General features: G+C 40.0%; 1 protein-coding gene across 8 annotated transcripts in view; it reads right to left on the bottom strand.

The window, feature by feature from the left end:
- TRIP12 (thyroid hormone receptor interactor 12) overlaps positions 1–15,711 on the bottom strand; it is a 140,983-nt gene that overhangs the window by 61,527 nt on the left and 63,745 nt on the right. For all 8 annotated transcript variants that reach the window (XM_058702266.1, XM_058702245.1, XM_058702287.1 and 5 more), the window contains 2 exons: positions 7,012–7,117; positions 3,370–3,506 (listed from right to left, as the gene is read on the bottom strand). In XM_058702266.1, the coding sequence (XP_058558249.1) occupies positions 3,370–3,506; positions 7,012–7,117 (243 nt within the window). The remainder of the gene's footprint in view (positions 1–3,369; positions 3,507–7,011; positions 7,118–15,711) is intronic.

Raw genomic sequence — 15,711 nt, 5'->3', positions numbered from 1 at the left:
CACTGAACCCAAAGGAAAAAAGATCCTTCGCCGGCCCACTGAAGGCAAGTATCAAGCGTTAGAGTACTAAAGTGCCCTGTGAGAATCACAAAGCTAGATAACCAGTCTGTGAGTAGCGGGTCTGTAAAGTCATGCAGGTAAGGAAGTGTCATCAACCAACAGTCAATGACAAAGTTCTTTAGTCGAGGCGTCAAACCTCCTTGGGCAACATGCACAAGATCTCTCCTGATACAAATATAAAAACAAGACCATCAAGCGAGAAAATGTGATGCCAGACTGTAGGAGGTGTCCATCTTTTTTTGCTGATGTTTACACCAGTTACCTCCCCCATCTACTCTTATCTCTCCCATCTTCACAGCACCTCGAAAGACAGCTTCTAATACACAGCTGAATGAAAACAATGGAAAAAATATTGTTTAAATTAGAACACAAGAAATTTATCCCAGAACCCCGTGTTTTTACACTTTAACTGATAAAGCCTCTTATGCAGAAAGAAGTGATAAAATATTAGAAAGCTGACAGAGTTCAATTTTACTGGACAGGAACCTCCAAGGGTTCACCAGATACCTAAGTACAAGAAGCAACGGGAAGATGGTTTTTTGGAGCGTAATGAAAACTTTTGAGGAGAACCAAAACAGTCACTGTCAGTAATGTAATTCTGCCTTATTATAGGCCCTGGTATCAGGTGATACGGAAGCAATCTAACTTTTAGTGATTCTAAACAAAATTAGGAAGATAAAAACTTAAAAAACTGGGTTGCTTTCTTTTTACAAAATGACCCTGTTTATTTCTTGTGAAATTAAGATTCACAATGCAAAATCAGGTGCCAGGACATGGGCTATTTTTCCTTGCCATCTGATTGCTTTGCAGGTGTAAGGAAGAATATTTCTCACTGTGGTGTCTCTAGTATCTGCAAGACTTCACCAGCACTATGAAAAGGTACACAGTTCTGATAAAGTCAAAAACGAGACCCCCCAACTCGTGGGCAAGCATGGAGAACACTTAACTTTCAACTCCAAGAGCTGGCATCTCTTCCACAAAGAGCCAAGAAGTTGTGCTCCATAGAACATTATGTTTCAAGGTGACCGAGCAGGCACACTGTTGTCAACAAATGTTCTTAAGAGTCAACAACACTGGCAAAGTCAGGGTGATATGAACAAGTTTGCCCAAGATGAAGCAACGTTTTCTTACTACACATGTAAAAAGAAGTAAGTTTATTTTACTGATTTCATTAAAAGAGATCAGAAAGATGGGATCTCTATAAATAAGTAACACTGGGGCTAAAAAACCACACCAAAAACACTGAAGAGATTAAACCAATCTCCTTAAATGAGTAAAAACATTATTTCAAAATAAATGTTTCCAATAAACGGCGTCTTCTACCAACTGTCTAAGAGCTTCCTGATAACGGATGCTTCGCGAAAGATGCTCTACGTTACCACCATGGATTTACATTCCACGCTAACTTAGAGGGTTTTATTTTTCTTTGAATTCCAATTTTGCACACTGAGAAACTAAAGCACATTGCACTGAAGACTTAAAGCTAATAAGGAATCTGCCTCTTTCCGCAGCACTACTGTAGTGAGCTGGCAGAGAAAGTATTCCTGCAGGATCCATAAGGCATCCTGCTTCCAAAATAAAATTAACTAGTGCTGCTCAAACACCAGTCAACATGCCACATGCATCTTTTACAGAAACTTGGAAAAGACCTAGATCACACTGTGATTGCAAGTAAGAACGACAATGAACACCAGCCTTCGGGGGGCAGTCGTACCCACCTAATCCCTTGAAGGTTTTATCCTCTTAGGTATACATGCCAGGGATCAAAGTTTTACACACCCCCTCCTCACTCTAGCCTCCAATTATATCCGTACGGATTAAACAAACTCTCGTGACTATGGGGGAAGCAGAATGATACAGCCTTTATAAATGCGCCCTTATTTTTGAAAACCTGGATTTGGGAGCCCCACACCTCCAGGCAAGCTTAACTATCACGTGTCTCAGTTTTTCCTCGTTTCCAAAATTAGGGTAACAGCACTCACACCTCGGCATACTGTTTTGAATATTAAAAGAGAATATACATGGAGCTCTCAATGCCCTGTCTGCAGCAGCCTACAACTTTATAAACGCTGGCTACGGTAATTCCTGTAACGAGTCCACTTTAACACCACGCTCAGCAGCGCCATTTGTGTTGTCCGCACGGGAACTGCCCCACTTCCATATGCAGATGCGAAATAAACATTAAGACATTGGGAAGCACAGCCCGTGTGGCATGAAGAGTTGCAACGAGTTGTACTACAATGGACTGGACTTTCCCTCAAATTTAAACTTTCAGAAAAACTAGTCCCCTCCTACCAGAAGAAGTGCTTCAAGTTCACGGTTCCGTTTATCATACAAAAGCAAGAAAGACAGTGGCAAAAATGTTAAGGTGGACAGAGAGCGGAGACAAAAAGCACAAACCATGAATAGCTGCGGGCAAACCCGAAGCTTCCTGGCAAACTAGGACACAGGCTCCACCACAGGGATGAGAGAGAACTAGCACATATACTAACGTTACAGTAAGTGGAAGTGCTCTGTTAAAGTCAGTCCATACCTAAACCTAAGCCCATGTGTATCATTCGGACATAAGGGACTCATCATACCCAAGTTCATAATGATAGACTGCGACATTTTCCCATCTGTACTTAACGTTAGTGAAAAATGCTCACAACAAGCTACATTTTACAACTGCCATCCACAATCAACCTCTGAATTATTAGTCTCCTATTCGTATTGGTGATCAATACATATTTAAAGCTGAAAGGGGTGGGGGGCAGCCTAATTTCTGTTGTGCTGAGATATCAAGAAGAATAAAAATAAGCCCACAAAAACATAAATAGCATTCTTCAAGTTCCTTCCAAACTGAATACTTCTTACTTTTTAGAGGCTACAACATATTCTACATCAAAATGTACACATAAACGAAGAAGCAATTTAAGCCACATCCTTACATTCTGATTATAAACTCAAATTTTCACACAAACAATGGGCAACTATTGTACGTCCACATGGACAGTGAAGAATCTTAAACAGAGAGTGACTTATCTTACCTAAAAGCCTTTTGAATGTAATCATCACAAACTTGGATTTGGAAAAGAATTAAAACAAAAACAAACGAACAAACCAAAAAAACAAATGAATCCGACTAATCAAAAAAACCCAAACCTATCAAGTAAAGCCAAAGAGAACCAAAAGCTTATTTGATGGTAACATCGAGTATATTTCTGTCCCCCCTCTTGCATTATATTTGGTACGCCTACAAAGCAGTTGCTCTCTAAATAAATCTGTAAGACACATAAACGCATCTCGGGGCTAGAAGTGCCAATCTACCTGCGGCTCCCTGGGGCGTTTCGTCCGTCCGCGCAGCTGAAGAATTTACTGTCTCCTGGTTGCTTTCAGGGTCCGCCATTTTCTCCTGTCGACGAGCTTCAGCTGCTCCTCGTTTGCCCAGGCCAGAGCCCCGCCGACTGCAACAGAAAGATGCCATCACAGGCGGCACTACCAGTGACCAGGAGCAATGTCCACACAGCACAAAGCTCCAATGCATGGAGCACAAAGCCAGTTTCTTCTTTTTACATAAAAATTGTTGCAGAAAATCACTATGGGTAACAACCAAGACTTTGTATATTTAAAATTCTTCCAAGTTATGTCGCATTCACAATACACGCTTTTGTGTCGCTATGAGCTGTGGTCATCTTTACAGACAAAAATGATTTTTAAACACTTCAACCAAATGGAAAAGTGACTCCTGCTGAGAGAATTCAACCATTTGAAATAGATCCCTACTTCCAGGCTAAATAGTGGATCAATATGCAGACTTGACACTTGACAATGAGGGGGAAGGAAAGTGGAAGACAAAAAGGTCGGGGCTGGGGGCGGGGGGGAGGGGAGGGGTAGGGATTATTCCCATCACTAAGTTCCAGACAACTTTAATCATCAACAAAAAATAACTATCCCAATAATGAGCAAGAGTTCCAGCTTTTAAAATAAAGGATTAAAGGGGCGCCTGGGTGGTTCAGTCAGTTAAGCGTCCGACTTCAGCTCAGGTCATGATCTCGTGGTCAGCGAGTTCGAGCCCCGCATCAGGCCCTGTGCTGACAGCTCAGAGCCTGGAGCCTGCTTCCGATTCTGTGTCTCCCTCTCTCTCTGCCTCTCTCAAAAATGAATAAATGTTCGAAGGAAGGAAGGAAGGAAGGAAGGAAGGAAGGTTGGTTTAATATTTATAAATACATACAGATGACACTGAGGAAGACACTGGTTTCAGATTAAGTAACAGTGTAATATGCATCAGAACATCAATCAATCATCTCTCATAAAGCAAGTAACATTTTACTGATGACAATTTTTTCTATTTTAAAAGAGAAATCAGTAAGCAAATTAGGTAAAAACAAAAGATTTCCCCAGGTTATTACAACTTGGTACTGTTTAAATATGTAGCCTCCAAAGTACCTTAGGAAATGAAGAAAGACACTAAGGAAATGTTTGAGACCAAAGCCAATCTGCAGTGGAATTGGATGCTGGCTAGTAAAGAACAAGAAGAAGGCAGCAGGCATAAGTGACATGGAAATGAAGGCTCTGAATCTCCAGACAGTGCTAGAAGAGTCTGTAAACCCCCCTACACAGGAATTTGCTTAGCCAATCTTCTCTTCCACGGAAACAGCTCACTGCAAACCCAATTTACCAAGCTACCACTTAGTGGGATTCAAATTAATCCATCTATTTAACATTTCAATTTGCACCAACCCCATAACACACGCCATGCTGAACACTTGGGTGGCTGCCCTCAAAGAGTCACTGGTCTACAGAGATGAAGACACACCCGTAGCAGGCTATGAAAGCACTAAATTCAAGAGGCATCTCAACTAATTTAGAAAAAATTCGAGGGGCGCCTGGGTGGCGCAGTCGGTTAAGCGTCCGACTTCAGCCAGGTCACGATCTCGCGGTCCGTGAGTTCGAGCCCCGCGTCAGGCTCTGGGCTGATGGCTCGGAGCCTGGAGCCTGTTTCCGATTCTGTGTCTCCCTCTCTCTCTGCCCCTCCCCCGTTCATGCTCTGTCTCTCTCTGTCCCAAAAATAAATTAAAAACGTTGAAAAAAAAAAATTTTTAAAAAAAAAAAAAAAAAGAAAAAATTCGAGATGAAGAGCTCTCCAGGCAGGTGGCTAGCTTGCTTGTATAGAGCATAAGCACGTAAACTGTAAGGAACGTGACATGCTCTGAGAAAGCGGTCATGAACAGAAGGCAGCAAAGATGGGACCCTTAGATTACCTGACTTCACATCAACCTAAAATTAATTTTCAACCACAGCGAATTCAGTTTACCTCTCAGATGATAAACTCTGGGTAAAAACTGGATTCAAAATCTAGCCCAAAATAAGACAAACCCTTTGAGGAACTGAGACATTTTCTCAAAAGAGTTCTTGGAAAACTATGGCCAAGAAATCTCAAAAGCCAACAGGTACACTAACTCCACAGATTTTAACCAGTACATTAAATAATCCAGATAGAACCAGAAAATGAGGGGAAAAACAGAGTTAAAGTGGCACAAGTCCTCTTCTTCTGACCTATAACAAGTTTCACTGTTTCCTTACGTCACCACTGGACCCGGCACTGAGAGCAGTCAATGTCTCTTACCTTAGAGCGGAAACAAGAGCTAAGCCCTTTTAGCTCACCTGAGGGAGAGTAGGGGAAAAGGACACTCAAACCCTCCGCCCCACCAGTGTTTCGTGACACACTTCGTAGAAAGAACAAACTACATATAAAAGAGTGAATAATTAGCTTTGCAAGGGCATCTGAGCAACTGACCACGCCCCAAAATGTGAGGCAACTGTAAGAAAAGAAATTTTTTTTAACTTTAACTTCAGATTCTCAATCAGTTAACAAAAGCATGTGACAAAACGCACCGTGTCACACACAAAGGTAGTGGATTTCCTGAAAATGAGATCCCATCCAGCAACTGAGGAAACAGGGACTGGAGTCCTGAAAAGCACACACGCAGAACCTACATCCGGCCTCCAGGGGTAGGTGTGGTCCTACATGTGAAAGTGAAGCATCTCTCTCCCCCTGATCCATTCAACTCCAGTGGTGCCCACATTTTCAGAAACTAAGTAGGCAATGGTACAGCCATTAAAACAGGCATCCCTTTTGATCCATTAATCACACTACCGGGAAATTTAGCTACCTTTACAAAATAACCCAAATCTGCATAAAGATGCTCATTAGAGATTTATTGGCCGACTGGAACTCTGAAAACAGCCTCAAGTCCAACTACTGGCAATAACTCTGTGAAAATGTTGTAGCAACAGAAGACAAGACAGATGGTTAAGAGTGTTGTCAAAAAATAGCATGAGGGGCGCCTGGGTGGCTCAGTTGATTATGCGCCTGAGTTTGGCTCAGGTCTTGATCTCGCGGGGCTCATGGGTTCGAGCCCCACGTCAGGCTCTGTGTGGACAGTGCAGAGCCTGCAGCCTGCTTCAGATTCTGTGTCTCCCTCTCTCTCTGCCCCTCCCCCGTTCACACTCGGTCTCTCAAAAATAAACATTAAAAAAAGTGTGTTTTGTTTTTTTTTAATTTTTTTTTTAAACGTTTATTTATTTTTGAGACAGAGAGAGAGCATGAATGGGGGAGGATCAGAGAGAGGGAGACACAGAATCTGAAACAGGCCCCAGGCTCTGAGCTGTCAGCACAGAGCCCGACGCAGGGCTCAAACTCACGGAGCGCGAGATCATGACCTGAGCCGAAGTCGGCCACTTAACCGACTGAGCCACCCAGGCGCCCCTAAAAAAAGTTTTTTAAACTAGCATGAATAAAGCTTAGCAAAAACCTGTAAACACTGGGGAAGAATTCATTTACATAGGACAAATAAATGTCAAGTGAAATTTCAATAATCTCTGAAAACTTGTAAAAGGAAAGATTTTGATCAGAGTGGAACAGAAGACAATGAACTGATCATAAACCGGGAAAACCCCATGTGTTACCTGGCACTAGCACAGGAGCCCGTGGTCTTTTGGCGTGTGCTCCGCCTCAAACTGGGGAGCTCAGCAGGTGGGGATTCACTGCGCTTCTTGGTAGATTTTCTTAAACCTATACGTGTGAAACGCAAGATCAGTTGTTTTTAAAAGTTATCGTAAATTAAAAAGTACAAAACTCTTCAGGTCAGAAGACCGCAGCATCTTCCGTGGCCTTTGTAGCACTCTACCAGGGTCCCTTCCCAGTTGGCCTTTACTTACCTGACTCATACTGGCAAAGCCAAATATGGGACACGCCGCACTCCTGGTCAGGATAGAACCTTCTCACGTAAGCCCAACCTTGACTCAAGCTATGCCACCCCACGAGTGACAGTACTTCTTCTCTCATCCTATCCCCTTAAATGTTCTGATCACAGCTGTACTGCTCCGCTAACTAAGCCAAGAGATTTTCTTTTTCGCATTTACTACGTATTTCAGGTTTTTACTAAATTGAAAAAATTGCCTAAATTTCATTCTCATTCATTAGCACTTTATTACATGGCCTTTAAACTGTCCCATTTCACCTAGTTTATATAAAGTTCGTCAATTAAGACTACGAGAGCACAAAATGCTTTCTTTTCTTTACACCACCCCATCAACAAGGAATATACACTGGAGCTGAAGGCTATTAGGATGTCCAATATACAGATAACTGGATAATTCGGGGTCAAAAGTAAATCAAGCACACTTCACATGTCATTCTAGAAGCTAACTGATACCCTTTATAGGGTTAACAGAACCTAAAAAGGTACAGCATTAGGTAAAGGTAAAGTTTATTACTATTTTATAAACAACGGTGAAGCAGTCAGAGTGCTGTTCGCCCTCCCCCCCGCCCGCCCCCCCCCCCCAACAACGCTATCATGCATGATGACACGCTGGGCAGTGTGCTGGACCTAAACAAAGATCTCCAACAGTGAAAGGTCTCCAAAGTCAAAAAGCCTATTTCCAGGAGAAGTACAGCATCATCTGGCAGAGCCCTTACCTTTATCTGAGACTAATTACATAGTAATAACAACTCTCTAGCTCACTTGTTATTTCCCCCAGGAAGTTCTAATGTTTTGGACCATTTCACTGCTTCACAGTGGAAAGATCAGAAATTCCTTACTCCCGACTGGGATAAAAACACCAGTAACAGCCTGGATAAGAGGTGGTAAAAAAAAAAAAAAAAAAAAAAAAAAAATTCCAGACATCATCTTGGGCTTCTAGCTGCTTAATTTAAAACTTCAGTTCATTTAACTTGGGATGGTCCCCATACCACGTATAATAAAAGTTGCTAAGTAAAAACAGCACACTACTAAAGAATCTTTGAATACCAAACAGAAGTTATGAAGACAAAAATCGATGTTTAGACAGGCATTATTACCATTTAGAAATCTAAACCAAACCTTCCACGCCTTTTTTTTGTCTCCCCCAGAGTAACTTTCGGGAAACTTTACGCAGACTCCTCAAACTAGCATAAAAGGACCAAGCTGAAACTTTAATTGGGGAAAGACTGGCCTAAGAGTTTCTTAAATTTCAATTTTGCTTTTAGACTGATTTTCTACACAGCAGATCACCACAGTTCCTCGGTGCAATCACCAATCTATGCCTGATACCCTGTACTAGCTTTCCTCTGCCTGGACATACACCCCGTCATCTGCAAGACAAACATGGCACGTGGACAGATTACGGGACTAGCTGAATGTATTCAGCTAATTAGTATCACTCTTTTTTTAATCTGTAAACAACTCAGAAATTATTTTTAAATAATGTTTTAGAAAAGATTCCACTCATCTATTTGAATTGTGCAACTAAGTTAGAATAGACTAAAAATGTACAATTTACAGAAAAAATGCACATTGCATATGAACACTCCACAGTGTTTTTACCTCTAAAGCACTTTAAAATCCCTTGTTATTATCACTAATATTACTTAATATGATACTAAATGTCTTTATACATATACCGTGATACAGCAATGGACATTAGCAAACATTTTTGTATCTATTTAGTGACATCCCCCCAAAAATTCAAATATACACACTGTGGGTTACTCCTCTATTGCTAATGAGGTGACAGTATAGTTTTTGACCAAACTTTTACACTTTCACTACCCATGCCCTATTTTAGACTTCAGTGTTTAACTTTCTTTTAAATAATTTCACGCGTATGTCATTTTCTTATGAAAAAATGTACTCACTTTAAATTACAGGGTTCAATATGCAGTTTAACAAACGTACCGACCCATATAACCAACACGACAATCAAGACAGGACGTCTCCATCGCTCCAAAAAGTCCCTTCATGCTCCTTGCTGCTAATTCCCTCCCCCACATTTCGGACCTCTGGACACCACTCGTGTGCCTGTCTGGCATTACTGCCTCTTCTAGAATTTCATAAAAATGGGAGTCCTATAGTATTTTGGAGATGAATTCACATTGCTGCACAGATTAGTAGTCCATTCCTTTCTATTGTGGAGAAGTATCCCTTCGTATGGATGTGCCACAATCTTCATCCACTCTTGGTGTTAAAATTTAAGAGAAACGTACTAAACTGCAGAAAAGTAGGACAAAGGAGAACCACAACAACAGAGTAGATAGATATTTTTAACTGATATTATAATCCCGCTGCAAAGTAAAATGGCTGTCAGGCTACGTGACATGACTCCATTTAGCCTGATAAACTAGGAGAACCCAAACATTCTGTTTTCTGAAAGGCAATCCAATGGTAAAGGAGCTGCTACATGTAACGCTCTGGTGGAAAAGAGGTCTCTATCTGTAACATTACCTGAACCCAGGATGGGAGACAAAACTAGCGGTTGTATGTATCTCTGCTCCCAAATCTGGAACAGGGGAACACCTCACAATTGGCAAAGAGTGATAATTAATAACTTTTCAGTATTTCTAGGCAAATCAAGTCAAATGTTGGAAGAACTCTACAAATTCTCCCTCCCAAATCTAAAACATGTTAAGATTAGAAATGTCAAACTTTGGGGGAAAAAGCAAAGCTGAAGTAGTGTGGCAAACCAAGCTCTGCCTAGAAATGGGGAGAGCTTAACTTTCTTTTGGCCATTCAGCTGTCAGTTCTAGAACATTTTTTTTTTTTTTTAATGAAGTATACCATCAAGCCTCTTTGTTTTTAATGTTTATTTTTGAGAGAGAGACAGAGATTGGGGGTGGGGGGGGGGGAGGGGAGGGACAGAAAATCCAAAGCAAGCTCTGTTGCTGGCAGCAGTGAGCCCAATGGGAGGCTTGAACTCACAGACCACGAGATCATGACCGAGCCAAAGTCGGGATGCTTAACCGACTAAGCCACACCCAGGTGCCCTAGAACATACTGTCTTCACAATATTAGACTGGCTTTAGTTTTCAAAAGCACTTTCAGATATAAAGTTATGATTATTCTTACTTTTCAGACACAAAAATATTAACTGAATTGCTTAAAGGTGCGTAACCCAGCCAACTACACAATTCCTAAGCTTATTTTGAAGCAAAACAGAGGCTACTACATCTTTACTAAACTTCTGGAAAAGCGTTAAAATTACAACTCTACCTCCACAATAGTGATTTGTTCAAGGCCCAGGGAAATGAGGGGCTTTCTGACAAGCTAAATTCATTAATGACTGGATAGTAATCTTGGGGAAGGTAGGGTGAGGGAGCCGTAACACAGGCTGGGGACCGACAGGGTCATCTTTATTTGAGCTCCTGGATCCAGCCAAGCCTGAAGCAAACCAATCTCCTGACTTTACCAGTCATGTGAACTGACTGGTGTATATATGTATGTATGCCACATATCACATAATATATGTCATAGAATATATTTACCTTATATAACACAGAATTATATTAAAATTATAAAAAGGCAGGTGTTGACAAATTGCAGCCTATGGGCCAAATCCATCTGGCAGCCTGTTTTTGTGCATCCCACTAGCTAGGAATGGTTTTTTACATTTTTAGTAAGTTGTTAAAAAGAAGAAGATATGACAGGGGCACCTGGGTGGCGCAGTCGGTTAAGCGTCCGACTTCAGCCAGGTCACGATCTCGCGGTCCGTGAGTTCGAGCCCCGCGTCGGGCTCTGGGCTGATGGCTCAGAGCCTGGAGCCTGTTTCCGATTCTGTGTCTCCCTCTCTCTCTGCCCCTCCCCCGTTCATGCTCTGTCTCTCTCTGTCCCAAAAATAAATAAAAAAAAAACGTTGAAAAAAAAAAAAATTTAAAAAGAAGAAGATGTGACAAAAAACTTATGTGGCCAGTAAAACCTAAAATATTTACTTTATGGGACTTTACAGAAAATATATACTGACCTGGACTTTGAAGAGAAAAAGGAAGAACAGTATATGGACTCATCTAAACTTCAAAAATCAGTTAAATATTTAAAAAATAAAAACTTGTCCCCCCCACCCCCCCAAAAAATAGAAACAAAAACCTCTTGTGTTTTAAAAAGAAAAACAAGGGGCGCCTGGGTGACTCAGTTGGTGTCTAACTTTGGCTCAGGTCATGATCTCACAGTTCATGAGTGCAAGCCCCACGTCAGGCTCTGTGCTGACAGCTCAGAGCCTGGAGCCTGCTTCCGAGTCTGTGTCTCCCCCTCTCTCTGCCCCTCCCCAGCTCGCACTCTCTCTCAAAAATAAACATTAAAAAAAATTTAAAAATAAAGAAAAGAAAAATAAGACTAGAAAAATAAGCTAAGCAGCATTAGTTTCAGTCCTAATTTTTCTAGATTATTAGTTACTTTGATTTTTTTTACTTCTAAGTTTTGCAATATTCCCACAGATAACAAATACATCTCCATTTTAAAATGGAGTAGACAAACCAATGAATAAGGTACACAAACCAGTATTTTAAACAAGGGTATTCAAAATCAATTCATTTATATTTAGTCATCAAAGGATGATCAGGAATGATTTTTGAAACACAAATCCCCAATTTGTTTATACATTTGAAAAAGCTATGAAGTACCCATTTATTTACACATGTTGAATCTATTTCAAAAGGTTTTCAGAAAGACTTGTTTTTTCTTCATAAAGAGAAAAACCAAATAACATGACTATTATCCCACATGGAGACTTCAATTTAGAATCCTGCAATGGGGCCATTTTGCTACTGGAAAAAGTGAACCAAATAAAGAGAATTAACTAACAGTGGGAAAATTTTCAGTAACTAGATCTTGATTCCTTCAGCCAAAACAGAATTGTGAGAACCTGGTAGAACTTGGTAGTGTTGCATGTCTACTTTCACGTATATACATCCCTACTAATTACTCGTTACTTTACCAAAATAAATTCACAAAATGGAAAGTAACCTATCCTATTAAAAGGGATCATAGATGGTTATTTTAAAATCACTCAGTAACAATAAAAGATAAGTTTTGCAGATGACAGTAAGCTAATTCCCAAATGGAATTTTCTAAGCCAAGTTTTTATTTCCTAGTCAATGCATTTTCATGCATGGAGTTGGCAATACAAATTAAAAACATTAGACATATACAAAGATACTCATCTAAGCATTGTTTTTAATAATGAGACACTGGAAAAGAGCTAAATGTCCAATAATAGGGAATGGTTAAATAAACACCAGTATAGTAATAAAAACTGCAGAACACAGTATTAGCTAATAAGGATTTGAACAATTGGCATTTTACCCTATTAGTGGGAATGTAAATTCATATATTTCTAGGGGCAATTTCAAAATAAATCAGTATTTAAAAAGAACATAACCAGAAACCTAACAAGGAGATAATGATGTAAATTACAAAGCTCTAGTCAATTTAAAAATTTAGAACAATATAAATTGGGAATGAGCTAAATGAGAGTACATCCATTTACAGCCATTAAAATGATATAGTTTTTTTGAGAGGAAAAAAATCTATTAATAAGTGTGTAGGCAAATAAAAGCACTTTGGTTTCTTCATACCAAATACATGGATGCTACCTCATTCTGTTGTCACAAGGATAGAATTTAGTGTGTGTCGCATGTCCAGCACAGAGCCTGGCTTATAATATTAGGGCATTCTACTGTCACACAGAGCAAGCTCCAACTTTTGAAAAAGTATGTGCATAAACATCAAAAAGTATGTGACTTCGGGCTAAAAACAGACTGAATACACATGCATTCACTTCTGTCCTCTCCTAGAGCTCCACTAAAATGGCATTAAAAGAGTCTGAGGCAGGGGCACCTGGGTGGCTCAGTCAGTTAAGCATCTGACTCAATTTCAGCCCAGGTCATGATCTCACAGCTCGTGAATTCATGCCCCCATCAGGCTCTGTGCTGACAGTGAGGAGCCTGCTTGGGATTCTCTCCTCTCCTCTCCTCTCCTCTCCTCTCCTCTCCTCTCCTCTCCTCTCCTCTCCTCTCCTCTCCTCTCCTCTCCTCTCCTCTCCTCTTCTCCTCTCTCTCTCTCTCTCTCTCTCTCTGCCCTCTACCCTGCTTGCTCTCTCTCAAAATAAATAAATAAACTTAAAAAAAAAAAAAAAAGAATCTGAGGCATAAAATCACAAGGATGAGAAGAATAGATTACTATCGCAATACAATTTTACAAGATGAAAAGCAGAAATTTTAGCACGAGAAATTCCAGAAAACTGAGATAAATTGCCAATGAGAGGGCCACTCAAAATCTCACAAAGGTTCAGGAATTGATGGTACCAGGTACCTCTGGGATATGCTCTGGAATTAAAACTGAGGATTGGTTGACAGGCTGCTTATAAAGCAGTCAGATCCCCAGATCCCCTCCCCCACTTGTACAGCTGGGTAACTGTCCCTCTGCTGACCCAGCAAAACACAAGACCTCTATTCTTAAGAAAGTATAAAACAAAGAAATTCTCAAAGTACAGAGTTCATATAGGTGCACCATATCAAAATAAGAGGAGGGCAGGAAGATCAAGCATCAACAAGACATATTAGATGACAGGTGGCCTCTTTTCCTGCTCAGCCCCAAGACCTCGGTCAGGTCAGCTTTTAACTCCAGGCAGGAGCATAAAGGAATCTTCTCTGTGGAATTTTACCAAAGAAAAAGATCTAAAAATAATGATAGAGGAGGTTTTGTAATGACTAAACCAACCAGATCACTAGAGAATGAGTTTCAGTCAAATCTCATCTCTGTGCTCAGAGCTTACAAACTGGATTTTTGGTCCCCATACACTTGAGTATGAGGAGACAACCAGGAATTACCAAAGCCTGAGGAAATTTCCTGGTATGAAAATCAAAACCAAACCAACCTCCCTCCCCAAAAAAACGTCATAAGAGAATAGTGCAAAGAAAACTCACCATTAATGTCCTCAAAAAAAGAAAGGCGTCCGTAACAAAAAGGAAATGAGAACAAAATAATCTCTTGAAAATAGAGAGCAAACAAAAAAAACTCAATAGAAAGGTTGGAAGAAGTTGAAGAAATCTACCAGAAAGCAGAACAAAAAAGTAAATCAAGAATGAAAAGACCAGAACTTTCCAAGAGGATAATCATCCAAAACAACAGGAGATCTAGAAAGAGAAAGAAACAAGGATACAGTGAACAACCATTTCGGTTTGCTTGGTTCTAATCCAGGTTTTAAGGTGAGAGTCCCAAGGGAAACCAGGGCTGCGGGGTACCCTAACAAGAAATGAAAACCCAAAGGGAAGGCAGTATCATGACAATGCAAGTTTCCAGAAAAATGGGTTACATATACAACAGATTAGGAATCAGAATGTTTCCAGTAAAAAACGCTTAAAAATAATGTAATTCTTCAAAATCTTAAGAAAAATAATTTCTAACTCAGAACTCTATGTTCATTCAAACAAGTATCAAGGTTAATATACTTTCAGACATTCAAGATCTGAAAAATCAATAAATAAAAGGCCTTTAAAAATCTTGTACGCCCGTTTTCTTAGAAAGCAAGTGGAAGTGAGGTTCCATCACACAAAATAGTAATCCAGGAAAGACGATGTGGGATCTATTAACAGAAAACTAAACCAAAGACTGAAGAAACCAAAGACTGAAGAAAATACCCTGACTAAATAAAAACAGTGCACAGGCATAAAAGAACAGCCATCCAGAGGCTTTATTTCTTTAGGAAAATTTAACAAACACAAGTAGACAGCTTGAAAAAGATTTAGACAATTAGCAAAGAGTTTGGAGTAATGGGTTCACAGAAAAGGAAAACATCAACAAAATAATTATTTAAATCAAGAAAAACAAAAATATTTAAGAAAGGAACCCTTCTGACACAACTGTAAATGGCATTTCTGTCTCCATACAAACATCAGGCACTGATCATGACTGGGCAAATGGGAAGTGTATGCAGTATGTGCTTGGTGGGTACAGAGGTGCGGTAACTTTCATAAAGGGTGTGTAACAGAGCACACATTGGAGGGGGGAGAAAAGCAACAAATAAACATGAGTACATAATCCAAACACATGGAAACAGATACCAAAATAATCCAACGGGGAAGGGCAATGTGGCGGGAAGACTGTCTTCTCCTAATCAATTTATATGTAGCTTCAGTAAAAAGTATTCTGACCAAAATAATTCTTATTCTAACGTGGCATACAAAAATACATACCATGGTTGGTTAAAATTCACCGGGTAAAATAAAACAAAGCCTTCTCAACAAAGAAGCTGATGATACTTGTTTCCATTCAATGTTCTTAAATTTGGCAACTAATTTTCCTAATTTAATTTTTTTAAAGCCTCAAAATTATTAGGAATCATTGGTGATTTTTCAAA

This window comes from Neofelis nebulosa, chromosome 2 (genome assembly GCF_028018385.1).
Source record: "Neofelis nebulosa isolate mNeoNeb1 chromosome 2, mNeoNeb1.pri, whole genome shotgun sequence".
NCBI lineage: Eukaryota > Metazoa > Chordata > Mammalia > Carnivora > Felidae > Neofelis > Neofelis nebulosa.
Note: the sequence above shows the minus strand (reverse complement) of the source record. Positions and strands in the feature narration are given on the sequence as shown.